This window comes from Mustela erminea, chromosome 9 (assembly GCF_009829155.1).
Source record: "Mustela erminea isolate mMusErm1 chromosome 9, mMusErm1.Pri, whole genome shotgun sequence".
In the NCBI taxonomy this organism is placed as follows: domain Eukaryota; kingdom Metazoa; phylum Chordata; class Mammalia; order Carnivora; family Mustelidae; genus Mustela; species Mustela erminea.
This window is the reverse complement of record NC_045622.1, coordinates 63,360,747-63,385,167: the sequence shown is the minus strand read 5'-3', so window position 1 is coordinate 63,385,167 and position 24,421 is coordinate 63,360,747. Positions and strand designations below refer to the sequence as shown.

The 24,421-nt window shown below is 54.5% G+C and overlaps 1 protein-coding gene across 2 annotated transcripts in view; it reads left to right on the top strand.

The window, feature by feature from the left end:
• LMO1 (LIM domain only 1) overlaps positions 1–22,735 on the top strand; it is a 40,181-nt gene extending 17,446 nt beyond the window's left edge. For both annotated transcript variants that reach the window (XM_032359141.1, XM_032359140.1), the window contains 3 exons: positions 17,961–18,174; positions 20,739–20,864; positions 22,324–22,735. In XM_032359141.1, the coding sequence (XP_032215032.1) occupies positions 17,961–18,174; positions 20,739–20,864; positions 22,324–22,429 (446 nt within the window). In that variant the 3' untranslated portion in view covers positions 22,430–22,735. The remainder of the gene's footprint in view (positions 1–17,960; positions 18,175–20,738; positions 20,865–22,323) is intronic.
• Positions 22,736–24,421: the final 1,686 nt, after the last annotated feature.

The window sequence follows — 24,421 nt, the reverse complement described above, 5'->3', positions numbered from 1 at the left end:
GCCAATCACAAATCCCAGTTGTCATCTCTACTTCTGATCAGGGTTCCCACGATTCCCTCCTCAGGTTAGAGAATTTTCTAGGAAGGCTCACAGAACTTGGAATCATTTTCTTACATTGACCCATTCACTGTATAAGGATACAGATGAAGAGGTATATAGGGCGAGGTTCCGAGCCCAGGAGCTTCTGTCTCTGGGGAACTGGGTTCTACCACCCTCCTGGCACCTGGATGCAGTCACCAATCCAGAGCTCATTAAGTCTTGTTCAAGAGTTTCTATAAAGCGTAACCTCCAGCGCCCTCCCTGTCTTTCCTGGAGGTCAGTGCGTAGGACTGGAAGTTCCAGCCCTCCTATTGCTTGGTCTTTTTGGTGTCCAGGCCCAGCTTCATCCCGAGACTAGTTGGGGGGCTCACCTTAAGTCACCTCAGGAGCATAAATGCAAGTGTGCTCAGAAGGGGCTCCTCACGAATCACAGAAGATAGCCTTAGCACTCAGGAAACACCAAGGGTTTTAGGAGCTCTGTGCCAGGAACCAGAGACAAAGACCAAATACATTATACCACAGCTACTATGGGGGAAATAAATCAGAGGAGATAACATTAGGGGCAGCAAAAACAGCTCATGATGTGAGGGGGAAGTATTCTTCCTTTTGAACTTTCCAGGCTCTCAGCCCCTACCCCTCCAGCCTCTCTCCCTTCCTCACTCCATTTCTCCTTCCCTCCCTCCCCCTCTTCCTTCCTTCCATTTCCTGGTGAGTCTGCAGTCTGGCCATGTGAGGGGACTGGTGGGGCTGGAGGTCTGGGTGATCAGAGGAGGCAGCCGAAGACCAAGAAAAGAAGGGTAGAGGGCATGGCCAGAGCTGTGGCCTTGGGAATGTGGTGGCTCATCTGACGTCTCCCAGGGATCAAGATCCGGGTACCAGGGCCTGAACTTCTGGAGTTGAACCCCAGGGAAAACAGCCCCAAGGTCCTTTTTGCAAACTGGGCCTCACCTTCCTCTGTCCCAAGGACCCTTGCTTGCTCTTCCCAGCTTTGGCCTGAGGCCTCCCCTGACCCTCCCCTTCCTCTTCTGTTGCTGCCCCATGACCAGACGTAGATCCTAGCTTTCCAGGCTCCAAAGGAATGATCTGAAGCCCGTGGGCCTGAGGCAGGCAGGAGAACACCAAGGTAGGGAAGCAACCAGTCCAGACCTGCCCAACCACCACCATGGGCCAGCTCCTAACCACTCTGCTTCGTGTGATCAGTCCTTAAAGAGTTTCTTGGTCGGCCCTCCCAGCTCTGGGCCAGTTTGCTTTCTCAGATAGGCTTCCATGAGAGCTCCTGATTTGGGGGAAAGAGCTAAGTATTTCTGCCTTCTCTGTGTCTAATGTAGTCCTCTCCCTAACTATATATATAGCTAAGATGGGCCCTGAGAAGAACAGAATCTTTGTGTCTCAGGGCACCTCCGTGTGGTGCAAATGAGTCGAAGGTCTTGCCTTGGCAGTGAGCTGGCTCTCAGGGGCATCCGTGGGTGGCCCTGGCTGGCTGCCCGGGGCCTCAAAACCCTCCTAGCCTACTCTGTCCTGTCTTGGCGCCACGCCCTCTGCTCTCCAGGGCCCACACTCCCAGGAGCTCTGCCTTCTCTTACAGCAGGGAAGGCTTTTAATTCTCTCCCCCAAGAGGAGAGAAACCTCCAGAGCCTCTGCCCAGGCACAGGTGGAGAACTCTCTAATTCTCTAAGAGAAACAGTGGCTACAGGAGAGGGTGACAACTTATGGCAGAGGTGGCCTTCTTTGGACTTTGGAGAGAGGTAATCAGCATGAGCTTTGGACCCCAGTCCTGTCCTGCCTTCTGATAGTGAGGTCTCAAGCAAGTCTTGCTTGTCCACCCACCATTGTGTGACCCTGGGCCATACCATGTGTCCTCCCCAAGCCTGTTTCCTCACATGGACACTAGGGCTCAGAGCAGCCTCCCTGTCCCTTGCACAGAACTCAAATGGGAGAATATGTTTCCATGTGTTCCACCAACTGGACAGTAGTACTCCCACCTGAGGAGTAGTCAGAACGTGGTGGCTGCCTAAAGGGAAGGGTAGCTTCCACCCCTTACCCCTGAGGAGTCCCCTCAGCCCCAGGACCTCTAGGACTTCAGAGAAGTTTAGGGACAGTGGGGGATCGTTTCCCAAGGGGGTGGCTTCCTGAGACAGCAGCCCATGGTGAAGCCATGGAGGCTCATGGAACCAGCCTCATGCCTGGAACACGGACTTGTGTCCTCTCAGCCCATGGCACAGATGGCCTCCTCTAGTGACCAGAGCTGTCTTGTCCCCTCCCTGGGGCTGCTCTATGTGCTGAGATGAGGCCTGAGGTGCCCAAACTTAGAACCTAACCTTGGTCATCTCTCTAGGCTCAGGGTGCTTGGGTATGCCTGTCACAGCACAGGCCTGGCGCCCCCTGTTGACCAGGACGCTTCATCTTCTTGAGTCAGCCTCTCAGATGAGCTGCAAAAGAAGTGGTGCTGAGCCTGGGCACTGCGTGTGCTCTCTCCAGCGGTATTCCGCTCATCCAGAGGTAGCCTTGCAGAGGTCCTCCATGGCCTCCGTGGCCTGGATCCATACGTGCACACCTCTGTCCCAGGAGGCTCCCAGGCCCTAGGAGAGGGCAACAATTCCGTAACTGAGCCTGGGCTGGGGGCCTGGAGGGTCTCACTGTGATCTTATTCATTATGCACACAGGCTAACTCGTGGTACCCAATGTGGGACAAGCTCAAGACCTAAGGGAGGCACCCCCCCATACACGAGCACATACAATTTGGTGGGTAGGGCATAGGCCTCTGAAGATGCAGAAATTATGAAAAAAGACAAAACATGAATGCATTGGTGAAAGCAGACAGATCAGAGGAGAATGGTGGATCCCTGGGAAGCAGGGCTGGAAAAGTGGGTTCAGCCAGATTTCTGGATGGGGTGGCAAGGAAAGCAGGCATGGGGGTGCTCTGGGGAGCAGCCAATGGGAGATGGGAGGAGCAGGGCCTGACTTCCCTGTGAGGGCAGACTTTACCTCCCAGGCCCCCACTCCTGACCCTAGAGCTGGACTTCTTATCAACTGTTCCTCCTGTTCTCAAAGCAGTATTTGCTTTGTTTTGCTTTATAACAGCTTTATTGAGATATAATTTGCATGTCGCAAAATCAACCTTTCCAATATGTATAATTCAGTGGTTTTTAGTGCATTCACAGTCGTGCAACCATCTCCACTACCTAATTTAAGAACATTTTCGTCACTCTGAAAAGAAACTTCATACCCATTAGCAGTCACTCCCCATTACCCACTCCCAGGCAACCACGGATCTATTTTCCGTCTCTATGGATTTGCCTGTTCTGAACTTTCCATGTAAGTGAAATCATACAACACATGGCATTTGTGGCTGACTTTTTTCCTAGCCTGAAATTTTCAAGGTTCATTCATGTCGTAGTACAAATCAGTACTTCCATTTTATGGCCAAATAATATTCCACTGTATGTATGTTCCACATTTTATTTATCCACTCATCGGTTGATGGACATTTGGATCATTTTTCCTTTTTAGTTATTGCAGGTAATGCTGATATGAACATTCATATACAAGATTTTGTGAGGGCCCACAGTTTTACTTTTTCTTGGGTATATACTTAGGAGTGGAATTGCTGGGTCATGTGGGACCTCTGTGTTTAGGGCTATTTGGTTTTCATTTTAATGCTCAGCGCCTGGGTGTATCAGAGAGAAATCCTTGGCTGTCTGAGCATCCTTTCCTGGCCCCTCCCGGGGTGCTGAGATTTGGCAGAACCGTGGGTAAGTCCTTTCTCCTGCTGGCTTCAGGTTTCTGATCTGTGAAATGGGGTTCTCATGGATCCCTGCTCACCTTCAGGGACCTTGTTAGTAATTATTACTCACACAGCACATCAAGGATTGCAAGCACTCTGCTGGTGTTGACTGCTTTGGTTCCTCAGCCCTGTGAGTTGGGTGTCATGTTCCTGCTTTGCTGATGGGGAAGAGGAAGCTCAGAGAGGCTAACGGACCTGACTGAGGTGACACTGGGGGTCAGTGGCAGAGCCTGATCTTGACCCTGGCCTCATTAGAGTCCAACTCCCTTGCCTGAACTCCTGCCTCACATGTGTCTCTGGGTGATGCCTGCCTGAGCCACCACCATGTTTTATGCCCCATCTCGAGGGCCGGGAATGAGGGCCTGGATGTGGCCCAATAAGGGCTCCAAGATAGAACTGTGCTGTAGGAATAAGGACTCGGCAAAAGTCCACTTTGTAGCTGGGTGTCTTTGGCTAAGTCGCTCTACCTCTGTGAGCCTCAATTTCCCCATCCATAAAGCTGAAACCGTAATCGCGACTCTTCACACTAGGGAATGTGCTGAGATGCTGTATATGGAGGGACAAGCGAGTCACCAGGAAGACAGAAGGTGTTACCTGCACACTTAGCCCAGGTGGAGAGCGTGGAGAGGGCACAGAGAATTGCCAGGCTGTGAAGAAGTGCCTGGGTGGGTTGGGACCAGTGCTAAGGGAGGAGGCATCATCTGGGCTGGCCAGGAAGGCGAGAGATGGGCGGTCTCCCAGGCAGGCCTGGCCTTCCCCAGCCTGGGCCTGCCAGAAACCAGGAGGGGTTTCCAGGGGACTCATGAAAGAGCCCCAGCCTAGAGGAGAGCGTGTAGACAGGCCTGCTTGTGCCCCCATTCCTCTCCCCCAGCCGGGCCCATAGACGCCTGAGAGGGGGGCCTGCATGACTGCCTTTCTTACCCCGAGTGGTAATAAAACACTTTAAATTTATTGTGACATTTGGATTTAATTAAAAAGTACACACTTAGGGAAGTAGAACATAATGGGGAGAGAGGCAGGGTGGCTTTTCCCCTCCTTTCTTCCCCAAACTAATTAGCGTTGTATTTTAAATTGTTTATGTGCCGCTAATCATCGTAATAAATCATTTATACTGAAAAAGACACACTCGGCTGTGCCCGCCGCGCGGGTTCCGCTCGCCGGGCTCTATCGCGAACAAATTGATCTGGAAGTGAATTTATTAACCACTGGGGAAGAAATCATTAGTGCTTTCTCTAAACATTCCCCAGGTACGCTTTATTGCTGCAGTTTATGCTGTAACTAAAAGGAGCATTACCCAGGCCCGTGTTGTAATAATCTCCTTGCCGAGCTGGCAGCCCCGCTCCCAAGCCAGGGGGCGGGAGGCATGGCAAGCCCTGGCTGCACCTCCATTATGTGGTCTGGCAACCCCAGCCCTTTCCCTTGCTCCTCATTCCACAAGGGGCTCCCCAGGAGGTCTCTGTGGGCCGAAGGCTTCAGCCACCCCTTCTCATGCCTCTCAGCTGAAGAGGAGTTCACAGTCACTCGTGTTTATGTCTCGGGAGCGTGGCTTAAAGGAGGAGTGGCCGGAGATTCAGAGAACCGGGGAGCAGGGGGCTATGAGGTCATTGGGGCCAGAGAGGCTTTTCGTGGACCTGCTTCTCCATGCAGAGATGGAGAAGGCAGCAGTGGTGGGCCGATCATACCCTTGGAGGAACAAATGGGGCTGATCAGGGACCCAAGGCAAGAGCATCCGCTGCCAGCCCTATCCCCCAAGGCCTTCCTACGACGGGCGCAGACCCTTTTCCGGCGTTTGGCTGAGCAGTCTGTTCTGCTCAGCTGCCTGGTGAGGCCTGCTGCCCTGTGTGTCCCTGCCCATCTCCCCGTGTGGGCCCAGCACAGTACTCAGTGCTCCACACATGGTTTGTCTGTTGACAGCACGATTGTCAGCTCCTCGGCAACAGATACCATGCCTTGGATGATGTGGCCCGGCAGCCAGCTTGCCCTACTGACCAGCACGCAGAATGTTTTCTTTCCCTTCACTCTGGGGGCTGCCAAGCACTCTGACTTCACAGGCCTGCTCTCCAAAACCCTCACACTCACAGCAAGCTTTCTCCCTTCCCATAGAAGGGGCATCCACTTCTGAACCAAGATCTCTCTAGGGCCCTGTGGCTGGTCTAATATACAACTCATCCGACTCAAATCCGACTCCCAAGGTCTTCTCCTAAATGGCTTCCTCCACTGGTGCCCCATGAGCCTCCTCAGCCAGGCGCTGGGAGGGATCTGGCCCACACAGGCCTTACCTTTCGTGGCTCTCATCCCGTTCTACAAAAGAGGGTGGGGCAGCCCCCAGGGTCTCAACAGGAAGCCTCAAGAGGGTACCTCAAGAGGGCAGTGCTGGGTCAGCTAGAGCCAAAGGGGCTCCTGTCCTTGTGGCCCCTGGGATCAGGCACTGGAGTCTCCTTCCTTGCTCTCTTGTCCTCCCTTCCCTCAGCCAGCCTGTGGCTAGCAGATAAGTTCTGGATGCTTCCAGAAGGAAGCAGAACCCGGCATCTGGCTAGGCTGAGCCTGCCTGGAGGGTCCCCTCCTTGTGTCTGGAGAACACATTTAAAAGTTTGAATTCAAAATTGATTTTGAAGGGCCCTAATCTCTGATCCCCTGGCGCTCACGGTGTGTCTGCAGCTCCTGCCAGACTCTCGTTTTCTGGTTCAGCGCGTTGGTGCTCACGTCCCTGATGCTGTGAAATTGAGACTCGTCTGAGAGTCCGTGCCCTCCTCCTCCTCTGCGGAGATTGCAGGCCCCTTGGGAGCCCTGTTTCATTAGATGGGTGACGTGGGCTTTGCGGGTTCCCAGGGAGCAGCTGAGTTGCTGTCTGGGGAACACAGCTTCCAGACACTTCCCTGCTGATTTCCTACAGCTGTGTGGCTCCAAGCAGCATCCTGTCGAGGGAACTGGGGGCTTGCTCCAGCAGCCCAGGACAGGATAGGGTTTGGTGGAAGCTACAGATGGGAAAGGCTTGTGCCTGGGGTTCTTCTGTAGTAACCTTCAGGGGCTTTTTCTTCCCCCTGGCCCTCAGAGGCTCAGACTTGGCTGGGAGGAGGGAGAGAGTCACATCCCTAAGCCCAAAGGACCCTCAGGTGGCGAGTAGGGGAGGCTCGGTCTGTGCCGAGGAAGAGGGGTGTCTAGGTCACAAGCACAAAGGGGAAGCCTGAGCTGCTGAGGTTACACAGATGACTGAACTTTGGGGCTCTCCCTCTACCCGCTGAGGGTTGAAATGGTGTATTTATGTGCAAGGGGACATTCAGAGGGGGGACTTCATTCCTCATGGGTCTGCAAGGGTTGAAGAAGAGGATTGCTGCCCCTTGATCTAAGGGGTAGAGGCTTATATTTGCAAAAGAGCTGTCAGTTGGAGCCCTGGGCTGGACCTCTCATAATTCCAGATTGAGGATGGTAGGACCTAGACACTGCCACGGTTTGACCTGCTTTGGTAGAGACACAGAGATATAGATGCCTAGCAATGTGTGGCATGGGCCAGCAACAAGCCAGACTGAGGTTCCCATCTCCAGGAAGCCTGCTGTCTGCATCAGCCCCCTCTGGCCAGCAGATTCTTACCAATAATATTCGGATAGATTCCGCTCAGTTTCTTTATTCATTAACTGAACTGATAGTTAAGAAGTGATTTTTATAGGGTTAAGTGCTGGAGACACAGTGGTGAATAAGACAGGACTCCCAAACTAGGCCCTCAGGGCGCTTTCATTCTTACGAGAGAGACTGATCATTCATTGTCTTAAGTACAATCACACACACACACACACACAAACAAAAAACCTAAAACAATTATAAATTATGTTTACAAACTTAGAAGGAAATGTCCAGGGAGTCATTTCACTAAAGAAATAAGGTGATCAAGGAAAGCCTCTCTGAGGAGGTGACATTTAAGCTGAAGCCCAAGGATGAGAAGGAGCCAGCCACATGAAGAGGCAGAGAAGGGTGTTCTGGGAACAGGGTGGGGTGGGGTGGGGTGGTGAGGAAACAGCATGTGCAAAGGCCCTGAGGCAGGAGGGAGATCTGGAATGTGGCTGGTGCACACTATGGGAGGTGGAGGCAGGGGCCAGACTTCATGAGGATATCATAAGCTTGTTGAAGAGGGTGGATGTTATTCTCAGCCCACTGGAAGTTATGGAAGGGTTTCAAGCTGAGCAGTGACCTGACCTACTTTGTTCTGAAAGATTTCTGTAGCTGCTGTGTGGAGAATGGATTGTAGACAGTAGACATGAGAGGCTGGTAGGGAGCTATGCTGATAGCGTGGCGAAAGATGATGGTGGCTCCGGAAATGGAAAGGGGAGGCAGTCTGGGAAGTGGGAGTCGGCAGTCGGGAGTGAGGATGACGGAAGGCCTGAGGTGACTCTGAGTCTCTGGCCTGAGCATCTGGGTGGGTGACGGTGTTAGCGTGATGAGAGGAAGCCTGGGGGATGGGTAAAGGGGCCAGGTTTCAGGGAGGAGAGGTCGAGTCCTGTTTTGGACCTGTTGCTTTTGAGGTATGGCTGGGGCCTTACAGAAACAATCAGAGAGCTGGGAGAGCAGGCCTGCACTCGTCCTGCAGACAACTGGGCAGTTAACTGAAGTGTCATTCCCCGTGACAGTCTCCAAAGAGCACTTGCAGCTTCTGATGTCTCTGAGTCCCCACCCCCACCCCCGTCCCGAAGATCAGCAGAGAACCGTGTGTCTCTGGGGAGCTGCTTCCATTTGCACCTGTGCCAGGGCATCATTCGGGCCCCTGTGTGGTCTAGACTAGGTCTCCGAAAGCCCTCACCAGCCACCAGGCTGTGCTGGGTTTGGCTTCCCTCAATAGTGAGGGCCTGTGAGATGTGCGTAGAGACAGCTCAGCCCCTTCACCTCCAGACACTCGAAGATCACGGCAGGGCCAGGCTTTAGGACACACCATTCCTAAGGAGGTTCCATCCCCTAAAACCTGCTGCAGAAATACACCCTCATAGGAAATGGCTCCTCTGGAGGGCGCTGGGGCCCAGAGGCCTGACCTGCCCGGATGTACCCTGCAAGATGTGTTTAGAACTTTCTTCTTTTGGCAGCAACCAGATTGAGTCCAAGCAGAACTTCACTTTCCCCAGTGCTTAGGAAAATCATGATGCCATACCGTCAGATCAAGGAGCTAGAGCAGGAAAGGGCTGGGGTCAGCAGTCTGGGTCCCAGGCCCCCTCACTTAGCCACTCCTAGGCTTGCCATGGGGCAGGTTGTATGATTTCTCTGACCTCCTGGTCATCACAAAGACGAGCGTTAATGAATGTAAAGCACTCGGCACAGAGTAGGCAGTAAAGGCTATCATCCCGCTGTTGAACGTGACTGTAGCAGTTGCAGGTACACGGGGACAGCATTGCATGGTGCTCCCACCAGCCCTACTGTGATGGGCTATGGACACAGGAAGGGACTTCACACTTTAGAGAAGGCAATTATTGCTGGACCTCCTTTCAGTTTCTCACCCTGAGTTGGGCCCTGTTCTAGGTGCCCCCTACTTCCCTCGTTCACACACCAGCCCCTGGCTGTTGATTGAGGTCCCCCCCCCGCCCCCAGCAACTGGGTTCTGGGTCTGAAGCCCCCCGGTCCTCCCCTCACAGCTCAGCCCACTGCCCTGAGGACATATGAGGACATGTGCCGTCTCAGGGCTTCTTTGTCCCTCTCAAGGCTGCAATGCAGGCATCTTACATCTGCCACTACACAGCCCTTCTGGTCCCTGTCCCCCTTCTGGCCCCACCTCTAAGCCCTTCCAAGGTCCCACAGCAGCTATAGCTTATAGCTCCTTTGGAACCACCAGTGGAGCAGAAGTGGCCTGTGGCTCACCGGAGCATAGGGACTGTGCCCTGCCATCATTTCTCCTGTTCTCAACCCAGGTCCTGCTCTAGGAGTGCTGCTGGCCCCCACCCTGGGATCATCCTGGCATCTAGGCCACAGAGGGGGACCCAGATGCTGCCCCAGTAACCATTCCCCAACCAGTCTGTGCAGAGAAGCCATGGGTCGTGGGCTGGGTGAGAATCTGAAGTCCCAGAGTTGGCAGGAGAGGAGGGTTCAGTCCCTGCCCCGCAGCCTCCTAGATGTTTGACCTTGGGTAAGGACTTAAACCATCCTAGGCCTCTGCTTCCTCATCTGTTGAATGGGGGTCATCATTAGGACGTCAGAGTGAATCTGAGGATTCCCTGAGATCTCGGGTGTAGTGAGTACAGAGTAAATGGTGGGTTTTATGGAGAAGCCTCCAAAGTCTTTGTTGAGGCGTGTCCATCTCAGTTCTTTATTTTTTTTCTTGGAGGTAGAATGTATATGCAGTAAGAGGTGCAAGTCTCAAATGTTCAGTCCAACAAGCTTCTGCATTTATGTGCACCCCTTTAAACACCACCCAGATCAAGACCAGGACATTTCCAGTTCTTCAGCGGGCTTCCTCAAACCTTCTGCCCCATGATAACATATGCCATTATTCTGACATTTCTCACCACAGACCGGTTTTGCCTGTTTGGGTAATGCATAGAGATAGAATTATACCGTACATAGCTTTTGTGTCTGGCTGGCTTTTTTCATTCAGCATCATGCTGTCCGATTCTCCATGTTGCTGTGTACCCGTGATCCATCTTCTTCATGGCTGTGTGGTATTCCACTGTGTGAGTGCACTGCAGTGTGTTATCCATTTTGCTGTCGTTAATGGGCATTTGTGGTGTTTGCAGGTTGGGGCCCTTGTGAAGAAAACTGCTCTGGATGTCCTTGTACATCGCCTCTGGTGGGCATATGCTGTCATTTCTGGTGGGGGAATACCTAGGAAGAGAATTATTGGATTGTAAGACATAGATCATTTTTCTTAGCTGATTTTTTAGAAAGATTTATTTATTTGCCAGAAAGAGAGAGAATGAGAGAACATACAAGCAGGGGGGAGCAGCAGGCAGAGAGAGAAACAGATTCTCCACTGCAGGGAGCTTGATGGGGGACTTGATCCCAGGACCCTGGGATCATGACCTGACCCGAAGGCAGACACTTAATCGACTGAGCCACTCAGATGTCCCTTAGCTGATTTTTTTAGGCCACTATATCCATGTGCTTCATGTCCATACATTGTACATTTTGTCCATTAATTTAACCCTCAGAATAATTCTTTAAAGTGGGCTGTCCTCATTTAGCAGGTAGGGAAAGTGAGGCAGAGCTGAGAAGCAATGGAGCCAGAATTCAAGTCAAACCCTTCTCTCTGCAGGGCCCCCCGTCTTTGTGTCTCTACCACCTGCCTCTACACCAGCCCCTTTGAGGGGCAGTGCCAGGGCAAAAGGGACCAGTCCTCCAGTGAGTTGGCCACCGTTCCAGCATCCCTCCCCTGGCCCAGTGGGGAGTTGGAGGCCACGGGAACCTGACTTCTTTCCCTCTTCTCACTCAATGAGCACGCCACCTGCAAAGGGGTGCACGGAGGTGTGGTAATGAACGTGCTCTAGGTGGCTGTAGCCACGCATTTCAACAGTTGTTCTCGTTGGCTTTTGATTCCAAATGAGTAGGAAATGCTATTAGTTCAGGCCTCGCCTGCCGCATGGCAAGGCCCTGGGATAGGAGTGCAGTGAGACGAGAAATTGTGGAGATAAAACTGGTGTGAAATGGAGGCCTTCTCACAAGGCTGGATGTGTCCGTGCGAAATGAAGTTACTTCTGAGAAAACGAGATTTAAAGAGATTCTGCGGAATTAGATTACACTTTCAAATTTCCTTATTAAACAGGACTGATGCTGTAGAGGGGCCACTGGCTGGCTCTGTTTGGGACCCTCCTCTGCCCTCTCAGGCCCAGGTGTGGGCCCATGTGGACACAAGCACCTTGCAGCTTGGCGGTGACCCAGATCCCCAAAGACCGCAGACCCCGCCCCACCTGCAGCAGCTGGAGCAGATGCAGAGCATGGGACTGCCTTTCTGGAGAATCCCCAGCACTGCCCTGGGTCCTGTGTGGGTAAAACCCAAGGGCTCCCACCCTTCCGTTTCCTTGGGAAGGTAGTGTTGAGAACTGGGCCTCTTCCTCGTGGGTTTTGCTAAAATCAGAGCTCAATTTCAAGAGACCATCTACTTTTTGGAAATGTGTGTTTTTTGTTTTGTTTTGTTTTTTAAAGATTTTGTTTATTTATTTGACAGACAGAGATCACAAGTCGGCAGAGAGGCAGGCAGAGAGAGAGGGGGAAGCAGGCTCCCCGCTGAGCAGAGAGCCCGATATGGGGCTTGATCCCAGGACCCTGAGATCATGACCTGAGCCAAAGGCAGAGGCTTAACCCACTGAGCCACCCAGGTGCCCGGAAATGTTGTGTTTTAAAAGGCAGTGAAGGTGTTGTGACCACTTGTGCGTAGGTGTGTATAATACCTGAGCACGCCCATCATGCGTGTGCGCAGATACAGGGGTGTGTGTGAGCAGCTGCTAGACGACAGCGTTGTGCCAGGCTGCGGGATGAAACCGTCGTGGGGAGAATCGGCACAGTCCCACCTTTCGTGGAGCTGGCGTACGTGCGTGTGTTTACGTGTCTGCACACGAGCACCCGTGTGCTGCTGTGCATGTTTGCAGGCGTGTCCTGAGTCTCTGTCGCTCTTTGTTTTAATGCCTCCTGCCTGGGGTCCACAAGCACCTCAAGAGGTTCATAGCACACAGTCTGAGAGCATAGCCAACGAGGCCAGGGCTTGGACCTGGGATTCAAATCCCAGCACTGTCCCATTCTACCCATGTGTCCCCTGACAGGTCGGAACCGTTCTTGGGCCTCAGTTTTCTCATTGGTAAAATGAGAATAACAAGCCCCAGGGGAGCCCAGCTTCTGCCTCAGGTGGCCAAGCTGCGGTGAGTGGAGACAGGTTTAGAAGCACCACTGAGACACATACAGAGATGACGAGAGCTGCCAAGGGAACACCCCCCTGTGGCCCCCAGGGGGCCTGCGCTGAGCTGCCATAGTGACCCCTTCCCACCTGCTTGCCCATCAGCCAGGCAGCGCTGCTTCCTCCTACACATGTCTACCGCAACCACAGGACTGCTCTTCGGGTGATGCTGGACTCGAGCCGGTGCCTATGTGACTTTAACCAGGGTCACACATTCAAATCCGTGTATTTGCCTCAAAGTTTGTGATCATCACTATTTTAGGGGCCTGAGATGGAGCTGTGACTCATCATCCCTTCCCCTGCGCCAGATAAAGTGACACTGATCAGAGCTAACCTTTGACTGCCGGGTCCCATCAGTCCTAAGCATTTCGCAGAGACTGGCTCCCTGATTCCTAAGATGCGGACTGTTTTCATACTCATTGGACGACAAAGAAAACTGAAGCACAGAGGAATTAAAGTCACACCGTCAAAGGCATCACAAACCCAAACTGAAGGGTACTCCGTCACTGGCCTGGACTCTTCAAAAATGCTAGTGTCTTGAAACACAAAGGGAGGCTTGGGAATTCTTCCACATTTGAACAGACTAAACTTGACAAGCGAAAGCGAGGCAGGATCCAGAATGTTAGTTTGCCATAAAGGGTATTATTGGGGAAATTGGTCAGATCTGAATGAAGTCCGCAAGTAATAGTGTTAGATCAAGGATAATTTCCTGGCTGTGTTAATTGTATTGTGGCTACGTGAGAGAAGGTCCTTTCTTTTAGGAAAAACACATCAAAGTATTTAGGAGTGTGAGCCTTCCTGTCTGAACCCAACTCGCAAATGAGTCAGGGGAAAAAATCATAGGTAGCTGTATAGAGAAGGATAAAGCAAATATGGTAAAATGTTCCTATTTAGGGAATCTAGGCAAAAGGTGGACAGGAATTCTTTCTATTTTGCAACTTCTCTGAAGGCTTGAAATTGTGTCAAGATAAAAAGTCGAATGAAACAAGGGTTGGAACAGGGGGGAGGGCATCCCGGGATGCATATTAAGAATACTCCCCAGTTTTCATGTCAGTTCCCCCTGGAAGCCAGATTCTGCTGAGCCTTAGTATGTGTGACCTTGTTCTGTCCTCGCCACCATCTTTTTGGCTCCCCATTTCACAGAAGCAAGTCAGAAAGATGGGGGACTTGCACCAGGCCCTCGAGCTCCTTGGGACAGCGCTCAGGCTGGAAAGTAGGCTCTCTGACTTCCAGCTCTGTGCCCTGCACCTCACAGCCACTGCTGACTCTGACTTTGGGTGGCAGGTGGGATGGGGAGGGCAAGGCATTTCTTCCTGGAGCCGTGGTGGAGGGAAGGTGCTGGGATAGATGCAGACCACGTCCATATGCAGGTTGGAGAGGGATATTATTCTAGGATTCTACAGGGACCAGATCGCGCAGTGCCAAGCAGGACAAGCTAGCATGTGGGAGGGGGGTCTCTGATGCCAGCTGTTGTTGCCAGCAGTGGCCGCAGTGGCGCAGGGCATACCTGCGAGTGACCCAGGGCTGGGTGGGGTGGGCTTTGGCGAGTGGAGAACTGGCTTTGGAGGAGCTTGTGGGAGGTAGCAGGAGTGCTCCCCAGCTGGGCTAAGCCTGCTGTCCAAGCTGGAGGGAGGCATCAGGGGGACTGGGAGCCGGTGGGCTTGGCAGTTTGGAGAAGTTCACTTACCTGATATGGGGGCGGGGGCAGCTTGGCCTGGGATAGCTGGGCAGGGATTACTGAGGACTTACTTGAGTCTGACGTTGCAGACCCCTGGGGGATCCAAGTGAAGAGAAGGGCTTCTCTCCTGGCTGGAGAGTGGGTACAGGAAGAGCTGAATGACCTCTGGCAGTCCCTCCTGGTCACTGGGACTGTCTGGCTTTTCCCCAGATTAAAGAGCCGAGGGTAAGTGTCTGGCAGCCGATGAGTCAGAGCCGGAGGCTGCCTCCTCCTCCTATCAGCCTGCCTGGCATAGAGGCGGGCTGGGGTTTGGCCTGCCTCCCCTCAAATGGCATCCCCCCCACACACCCTGAGATGTAGGGGTAACGCATGGGCTTTGTGAACTGGTTTATTTTGCTGGGTCCTGCGTGTGTCTGAGCATGTGCCCATGCGTGCGGGCAGGCTCAAACATCAACCATTGTAAAATATCAGTGTTTTCATGGGTGAGTAGTAATTACTGGGTAATGCTTTAAAACCTTTCCTGAAGGAGCGCAAAGCTGTTTTTTTTTCTAAAGTCAGGAGTACATTAAAAGGATTACCATGTAGATTTGATTTTTAGATAACACTAAAATGGATCCCAAATGGACTTCAGCAAAGGGATGCTATCTCCTTAATGGAAAGTGCATGGCCCGAGGCTCAGCTCCCAGAGCCAGGCAGGGGAGGGAGGGAGGGAAGAGGTGTCTGCAGGGCTGACTGGCGGGCTGGGTGGGGGTTGGGGAGGCAGGGTGGTGAGGGCAAGCCTTGACCCTCTGGGGAACATCTCACTCCATTTGGGGAACAGAAGAGATGCCCCCTTTAAACCTCCTTGCCTTTTCAGGAATGTTTTCAGGTCTCCTGAACTAGCCCTATGAAAGAGCAAACACAGTGTGGGTGCTCAGTAAAGAAGGAAGGAGTGAGTCAGACTTCTCCCAGGACCTCAGTCTTTCTAGGAAGAGAAAGCCTAAGGTCCCCATATGTTCTGGGAGCTCCTTAGCCAGGCTGGAGTTCTGTGTGTCGGTGGACATCAGACACTATTTGGCAGAAGCCTTGTGGCTTCTTAAGTTCTCCAGGGCCCAGGAAACAGAGTTCCCAGGCCTTATGGAGCCCTGCCATGGGCCAGAGCCAGCCCAAGCATGGGCAAGACGCAGAGGACCTGGGCTGGCTTGTGGCTTTGCTCCTCACAGCCTTTCTGGGTCCTGTCGGTTCCAGGCCCAGCTAGTGCTACAGATCACAGCTCGGCGGGCTCTGCAGCTGGGCGTGCTGAGGCCTCAGCTCTAAAGGACAGCCTGTCTAGGAGCCATGCCAGACCTCTCTTGGGGAGGGGGGCTTAAGCTGTTGCCTGTCCAGGTACGTAAGGGGAAAACTAGCCTTGGTGGGGCTATCCTAGAGACCCGACCTTGCAAGCTGGTGAGTGTGTACTTATAGCTGTGCTGGCTGGGTATTCCCTCTACAGGACCCAGGGACAGTCGTTCCAAAGACCTCCTCATATCCAGCTCTCTGGACCCCTCCCCCATTTTCCCTCACCCTGTAGGTCTGGCCTTGGAAGGAACCCTTCAGAGCTCCCTTAGCTCTCAGGGCTGCCTGCTCCCCAGCTGGCTCCCTTGGCCTCCTCAGAGCTCTGTAACCAGACTGGACCCTGGCAGAGGAGACACAGGCAGGCCTCAGGACATAGTCATCCTCAGCCTCATCACTCTCAGACCAATTAACCTTTAGAGCTGCATTAAGGAAATTAGGCGGCAGGCATCCCAGCTAACCGGCCCTGCAGGGACTGGAGGAAGGAGGAAGGAGAGTCCACTGCCAGTCAGTGCGGCGTCCCCTCTGCCGTCACCTGTCCTGCTCCCGGGCCCTAGAAGGCCTCCCAAGAGAGGTCTGAAGAGGCAGCAAAGCACAGCAGCAGGGAGGATCCCCGGAGCCTGTTGGGTGATGAGTGGCTTATACCAGACCTTGCCTTCAGACCAGTGCCTCAGTTTCCCCACCATTCCTTGGAGCATTTGCCTGGAAGAGCTCGGAGAGCCCTTCTGGCCTGACATCTGTGGATTCTAAGGCTGAGGCCTCTTGGAGGCTGCTTCTCTTCTCAAGTCTGAGGAAGGGTCAGACACCAGGAAGAGGGAAGGGGAAGGAAGCCGCTCCAACTCTGGGCCGAGGGCAGTGGGTGGAGGCAGGGATAGCAGGATAAGAGGGATACCAGGGAGAGGGAACTGAACCCAGGTACCCTAGAGAGTGCTGGAGTCCCTTGGAGAGGACAGGGCCAGGAGGAGGGCAGACTTCATGGGCTTGGTGGAGAGCTAGGGAGGCAGGAAAGGGTGGGCTCTTCCCTCCAGAGGGGACTCCTCTGTGCTCCTGAGCCTTGGTCAGGGAAGGCGCACCCCCACCCCCACTGTCTTCATGAGGGGTTCTCAGGCAGCTCCTACAGGTGCCCCACACCTGCCCCAGTCCTGGGTCTCGACTCTGAGACTCCCTGCATTTCACTCCAATCAGTCTTCACCACAGTCATGCCTCAGGGCTCCGTGTTGGATGTCCAGACTCAGGATGACCTCTGTCCCCACCTCCTCCTTGCTGTTGTTCCCTGTGGTCACTGCTTATGCCCCCATGGCTTGGGGCTAGGAGCCTCAGTCTCTGTGCACACGCACGCACATGCCTACACGCTAGGCCTACGTGCATGGGGTGTGCGTGAGTGCACATTACCTGCTGAGAGCTCAGCTTCTCCTTCCAGTAAACTCCATGCTGAAATTCCTAGCTTTTGTAGTTTTTCTTGTATGTTGAGAAGCATGCATGGGCCCTGGGGGTGGGGTGGGGGGAACCCCGTGGTTCAGAGACTGTGTCCTGGTGTGTGGAGCAAGGGTTCAGAGACTCAGAACCTCCCCAGCCTCAGGCCAGGGCAGGTGGGAAGTTTGAATCTAGCTGGAAGCCTTGCTGAGGAGAGCCCAGAGGAGGCCAGGCTCTGCTGTCTCCCTGCTCACTCCGCAGGGACCCCCAGGGCTCCTGCTCCCCACTGGGAGTGTCATGGGGTGTCCCACACTCTTCCTGATACCACCACAGTTCCACAGGAGTGAACCAAGAGTCTGTAGGCTGATTGAGGGCGAAAGGGTCCCAGGTGCAAGTCTTGAGGTAGCCAAAAGATCTGGGAGTCGCAGTGGACCCAAGTCCACTGTGAGATTCAGTTCTTAGGGCTGCCGGAAGAGCCAGGCAGATGGGGCTGCATGAGGAGAGTTCAGGCCTCCTGGCAAGCAGACGGCGCAGGAGGCTGTGGCCAGATGGGGACAAATAGCTCGGGGGCTAGGCCTTGCGGCCACATGTGTGCTGTACAGCCAAGCTGATGTGGGGCTCCGCAGGCTGCCTGCAGCTTCTGAAGGGACCTCTGCAGTGGGGGGAACAGACTGTGCCGTGTGGCTCAAAGGACAGGACCCCCGGGGCCAGGGTCGGGCAGTGGGAGGCTTGCTGGAGAACAAGTGAGGACTGGGAGCCCCCACCCTGGAGAGGGCAACAGGGAGAAGCAGTGGGCTCCCACTCCTCGAGGGGATGGGCCCAAGCCCTGGAGCCACAGAGTCAATACCGTGTCAGTCCGTCTGTTGTCCACCCATCCACAGGCGTGCCCATGCTCTCCGTCCAGCCCAAAGGCAAGCAGAAGGGCTGTGCGGGCTGCAACCGCAAGATCAAGGACCGCTACCTGCTGAAGGCACTGGACAAGTACTGGCATGAGGACTGCCTCAAGTGTGCCTGCTGTGACTGCCGCCTGGGCGAGGTGGGCTCCACCCTCTACACCAAGGCCAACCTCATTCTGTGCCGGCGCGACTACCTGAGGTGCGCCTCCCGCCGGCCCCAGCCCCCCACCCCAACCCCAGGCCCAGCGTGGCTCTGCCCCTGCTTCTAGACCCAGGCCCTGAGTGCTCATTCCTGACCATCCTTGCCCGGCCCTGCTCCCCGAGATGTCCACAGAGGCCTAAAGACAGAGCCACACCGTCAGCTGCTTGGCTCAGCGCCCAGCACAGGGCCTGAGCCAGCCTTTGAGACCAGGGGACATCTGAGATAAGTTTCCCAAGGGTACCAGCCTGGCTTTGCCTGTCTTTGTCAGGTGCTTCTGACCCACCCTGTCCCTGGAATCTGGGAGGAGACACCTCAGAGGCCTTCCAGGACCAGGTGGTCAAGCTCTGACTTCCCTGGGCCCCTCCTGCCTGGTGAAGTCCTCTTGCCTCCTCTTCCCTGTGCCCAGCGGGCCCTGGCATTAGACACCTGGGTGCCTGGGGCATCTGGCAGGTAGCCAGACCCTGGGAGAAGGACCACTGATGTTGGAGCTTAAAGACCTGGGTTTGAACTAGCTCCGAACCCTCTAGCTTCTGACCTTCTCCAAGCAGCTGTTTGTCCCTCCGTGAATAGTTAATTATAAAGACAAAAGCTTCCCCAGCTCGCATTCCGTGGAGCTCTAACCCGCCCTCCCCCAACAACCTAGATTCTATTCCCTGGGGCTGTCTCCCCCAATTAACCCTCCCTTAGGCCATTTATGACATCAGCAAGGCTGGAAGGAGGCCACAAAGTGGGGGCCTTGGCTGAGACCCAGCATCTACATTTGGCTGGGAGGCTGAAGCAGGGCGTTGCGAGGAAGGAAGGCCCATTGCATTAATTAACAGGTCAGGCAAGGGCTTCGCGGGGGGCCTCCCACTGCTCAGGTCTGGGCCATGGTAGGGGGCAGGGTTATCAGCAGACTTACTTTTGGGAAGAGCCTAGGGTTTACCTGCCTGCACCTTTTCTTTCAACTTCTGCCTTCAGCCAGAAGTTTTTTAAGTATCGCAATAATCTAGGACCTGTGTAACTCAGTGCTCCTTGCTGGGCTGGAGGAAAGGGCTGAGGCCAGGAGGAGGGGCTAAGGAAGAATATTTCTGGGGACTCCCCCCTCGATGACCTTCAAGTTGGAAGATTTCGGACAGCCCCTGGGGGCTGGATATCCCAGGTTGAGGAGAGTTGGCATACCAACCCAGCGGTCCCTGGGACCTGGGCGGGAGAGGCCACAGTGTAGGATGGACTCCTCAGCAGAGTCTAAGCATCCACACGCATTCTGAGCCCTGACACCTACTGGAGCTGAAGGTATTGTTTCTGGGCTCTGGCAGAGGCCAAGGAATGACTTTGGGGCCAGGTAGGTTAGTGGGCTGGGGTAGGGGTGGGGCTTCCTGGGGCAGCTCCTCCCCAGAGAGGCCTCTCTGAAGGCTGCCCCCCTGCAGCCACTGGGGACAGTGAGGCCCCCCCCTTGGTTGGCAGATGTTGTGGCCCAGTCTTTGTCTGCCTTAATCTGAGCCACCAGGCAGCTCAGGCTGATGAACAATGGACCCAAGCTTGAGCAGCAGGCGCCTGGGTTTGGGCCGGACAAATCAGGGATTAGGGGGTCTCTCGCCTGCCTCTCAGCCCTCTTGCCTCACTTGGGACTTGCTCAGCCAGTGTGCAGAAAAGAAGCAAAGAGGAGCCTGGGTGGGGGCTTCAGCCATTGGAATACCCTGCCTGAGACTGGCCTACATGGGGAGAAAGCGAGCACCCCCATCCCAGAGCTCTGCAACCAGCAGCTAGGAGGAGGGAGTGAATGCCTGTGTGAAAGAGGCCTTGGGCCAGATGGCCTTGGAACTTTCTTTGGGCATTTGTCTTATTTTAGAAGCATCTTTGAGCAGGATCACCTAGTCCAGAACCCCCTTTTGAAAAAGGTTATGCTGAGATGTAGGAAGAGGAAAAAGGGATTTAGGCAAGTCACCCAGTGAGTTGGTTGCTGAAAAAGACCACCCCACAGGGCTGTTGTCGAATTAAATGAGTTGATCTCAGTACAGCCCTCAGAACACGGCCTGGCACATGGCAAACACACTCAGTAGAGGCATTCACTAAGTGATCCAGGACTGAGAACTTAACCGAAGTTTCCACAACAAGCCTGCAAAGATTGCTCTTCAGTCTCCGTTTTATAGTCAAAATAAAGGAGGCTCAGAGAGACCTAGGACCTGCCTGAGGGCCAGTGGACTGTCCCTGAGTTCATGCTTGTGTGACTCGAGTCCTTGCTCATGGCCCAGCCCAGTGTTCTTCCACTGGCCCTAGGTCCCAGTAGCCCAGCCCCAGTGGGAGCCTAGGAGGGGGATCTTGTCAGCCCAGCCCAGAGAAGGACATTGTCACCCAACTCCTGAGCCCCTGTGCTGCTCTCCATGGGTGGCTGAACTGATTTCTCTGAAGCCCAATCTCTTAGCAGAATCCAGAGGCTGCCCTCTGTGTTCCTTCCCCCTTGCCTAGGCCCACCTGCCAAGCACCCAGGAGTAGGGACCCGCAGGGCCCCTGGTAGAGCCCGCTCCTCTGCCCCCCAACCCTGACCAGCCCCTGAGCCCTCTGCACCCTACACCTGGCAGGCTTTTTGGCACCACGGGCAACTGCGCTGCCTGCAGCAAGCTGATCCCAGCCTTCGAGATGGTGATGCGGGCCCGGGACAATGTCTATCACCTCGACTGTTTCGCTTGCCAGCTCTGCAACCAGAGGTGAGTGCGTACCTAGAGCAGACCCCAGCTGCTGCCTGCAGGGCCAGCGCACTGCCGGCGCGTACGTGCAAACATGCATGGGCTCAGATGTTGTGTGGTCGTGAGCATGCATGTGCATATGTGTGTTTCGTGTATGCCTGAGCCCCATAGCCGATGTGTGCCCTCTGGCACTGTTGTGTATGTGTTTGGAGGGCCCATGTCTGTGTGGGTGTGATGGGTCACGCATGCACGTGCTTACTGTGTATGAACATCGTGTCACGCGCGTGTGTGGATTTTTAAACGTGCATGTACAGGACAGGTATGTACAGCACTGTGTGCACATGACAAAGGAGTATGAACACACACACATTCAAATGTTCATGTGCCAGGGGTCTACCGGGCCATACGTATGTGCATGTTTCTACATTTCAGTGAGGAGTTCCTGTGCCTGGAAGGGAATGCCCTGATGGGAACAGCTACTCACAGGAGTCCAGCCCAGCCACTTTCTAACCCTTACACCATGTCCCAGACCCGTGGGAGGCCCCAGGGACCTAAGGGGCCGGAACCTCTCAGCCCTCTCTGGGGGCTTAACACTGGAAGACAAGCCATTTTCTCAGGGGCTCCTCCAAGTGTTCCCAGAGGATGAGGTCCAGAGGGACCTGTAGGGAGGGTCTAGGGGGATGGTGGGGGTGGGGGCAGGAGGGGAGCGCGGACAGACCTGCGGCTAAGAGGGCTTGGTGAAGTTGCAGTGCCACCTGGTGGTGGGATTGGGATCTTCTGGGACTGAGCCTGTGACCCAGGGGTCTGGCTAAAGGCCTAGCCACCCTGGGGACATCTTTGGGGAAAGAGCCTAATCCTCCCATACTGTAGAAGAACAGAGGGGTGGGGGGTGCGGGCAGGTAGCAAAGCAAGGCCTTCTCTGGGTGGGAGGGAAAATGGTAGGACAGGGTCACCTTCTGGAAGGATGCTCCAGGAAAACTACAGATTCTGTTCAAAGGAAGAGTTTCACTGAGTCATCCTCTTAAGTTGGGAAAAAGAGCAGGATAGAAAAATCAACCATTTTACCCCTTCCTCCTCCCCCATTTCTGCCTCTCTCCACCTGTTTCCTCTCTTCGGTCTTTTTCTGTTTCTTTGTCCTTCTCTCTCTTTCTCCCTCTCCGGGACTGGGGTAGGATATTCCTAGAGCTTCCCACCAACCCCACCCCTCCAGGGAAGACCCAGCTATGGCCCAGACTTGTCCATCTGTCTGTCCTACACCCCAGACTACAGGGCCTGGATGAGGACTGGGCTGACCCAGGGTGATTGACTGGGTTGGCTATGAGACCTTTAAGGGATCCCTTCTGGAAAGTTGAAGGAACGAAACTCTCCAGGACCTCAGTTCTCACATGTCTACCTCCTGGGCTGGGCTGGGGCCTGTCTAGAGCCCCCACCATCCACTGGGACCCCTCCATGGCCTCTCTCTCCTGCTTGGATTTTCCAGATTTTGTGTGGGAGACAAATTCTTCCTGAAGAACAACATGATCTTGTGTCAGATGGACTATGAGGAGGGACAGCTCAATGGCACCTTTGAATCCCAGGTTCAGTAATGCCCAGCGCCTGGCCTCCAGGCCCATCTGTCCGTCTGCCTGTCTGCCCGTCTGCCCGTCTGCCCACCCGCCTGGCCGGCCAGCCACTCTCCTGCCGATTAGAACTCCTCCGTCCTCGATGGGAGGGATGGCCCTTCCTCCGCTGCCCGTCTGTGTGTGACCCCTCCTGGGGCCAGGCTGGGCCTGTACAGTCTGTCTTCTGTATATAAATGGGAACATTTATTTTATGAGAAATGTAATGCGATTTTATTACTGGCGTGGATTAAACTTATGAATGTTTCCGGGGAGGTTACTGTGCGTTGATCACCTGACTGATACAGACCTGGGGGTCCCTCTCCTCTGCTTGGGAGTGGAACAGGGCCCTCCCCTGGGCTCCCTAAAGCTGGGCACAGAGCAGGACCTGGGGCTCCAGTGTGTGCTGTTGATGGGCCGGGCAGGGGAGCTCCAGGTGGGCTTTAGGGGGTAGAAGCTGGGGGGAAGGGGACAACCCACATATCCCACAGCCAGAGGTGGGACCAGGGGTGTCCTCCCCTCCTCCTGGAAGAGCCTATACCCTGGCCCCCAAGATAAAGAGAAGCAAGGTAAAACCCTCCCTTCCCTGGGTTCCTGTGTGACCTCCCTCCACTGAGACCCCCAGCCAGGAACCCAGCCTTGACTTGTTCCCATAGTAAGACCCCGAATCCTGAGCCTCCTACTTCGAGAATACCTTTCACAAACCCCTCTTCCATTTCAGGGTGATGGACAGCCTTTGCTGTCTCCTCCCTGCAGCTTGGGCCTGTCCTGGGGCCCAACTTTCTGCACTCCTGGGTGACCAAGAACAATCTTGTTGGCCTGTATTCAACCCACACAGGCTAGAGGCTTTCATTCATTCATTCAGCAAACCTTAATCTACTCTGTCTCATCCCCGTGCTGCAAGCACCAGCCATGCAGATGAATCATGGATCAGACACAGTCCCTGCCCTTGAGAAAGAGGGAGAAAGCCAGAAAAGCAAGCGGAGTCCAGCACAGTGAGGACAAACCCCACAGGGAAACCTGGGACGGGCCAGTGGCCTTCTGTGGACCACGACCACTTGCGACAACTGCGGAGAGTCAGAGACAACCCATCCAGTGGACACATGCAGTCAGACAGATGTGCATGCTGGCAGGCAGGAGACATGGACAAACAAGCGGATGGGTGTGTAGGCAGAAGTAGGCGGGGACAGCCATCCAGCCAGATGCCCAGGGCGTTTTCCATGCCCTGCCGGGCAATGAATGGTATGACAAATAGGGACTGCTTGGATCCAAAGCCTGGATGGGGAAGGCTATGTGGACAGGCTTCCCCCCAACCGTCAGGCCACTTGCTCCTCCTTCTCCGGGGACTGTTCTCACCCTGGACTTGGCCCAGAGCCCAGGGCGGATGGAGCCTGCTCGCTGCTTCCAGCTCTACCTACTCATGGATGGGGAACTGCGTGTCACCCTGCCCCAGGCCTGCTCCTCCGCTGAGAGTGACGTGGGAGCATGGCCGGGCCTTTCGGGCCCTGGGAGCAGCTTCCTCCCCACATGGTGGTTTTATGGTCAGTGGCCCAATCCGTGGGCAGGGATCACTAGGATCCTGCCAAGGATCTTGGCGCAGGGGTTCTCATCTGTGGCGTGTCCCCCTCTTATGACAGAGAAGAGTGGCAAAGAGCCAGGTGGCCTGACTGCAGTGGGGTTTTTGTGTGATGTGTCTGATGTGACTCTGGAACTGGGGAGCTGTGTGTGGCCGTGTGAGATGGGGACCGGGTCGGAGTGTGTGAATTTGAGGACTGGAGTCTGTAGTGAGGAATTTCCTCCCTCTGCTTGGAAAAGCGAATCATTTCCCTGATTGGTAGCAGAACTCCTTACCCTGTGCCAGACCCTCCCCGGGCCCTCAGGTCAAGGAGGGCTGTGCCCACCCCTGGGCCCCCAATTCCTAACTTCAGAGTTTACTGCAGATGAAGTTGTAACACAAGTTAATTACATGGTTATCGAGAG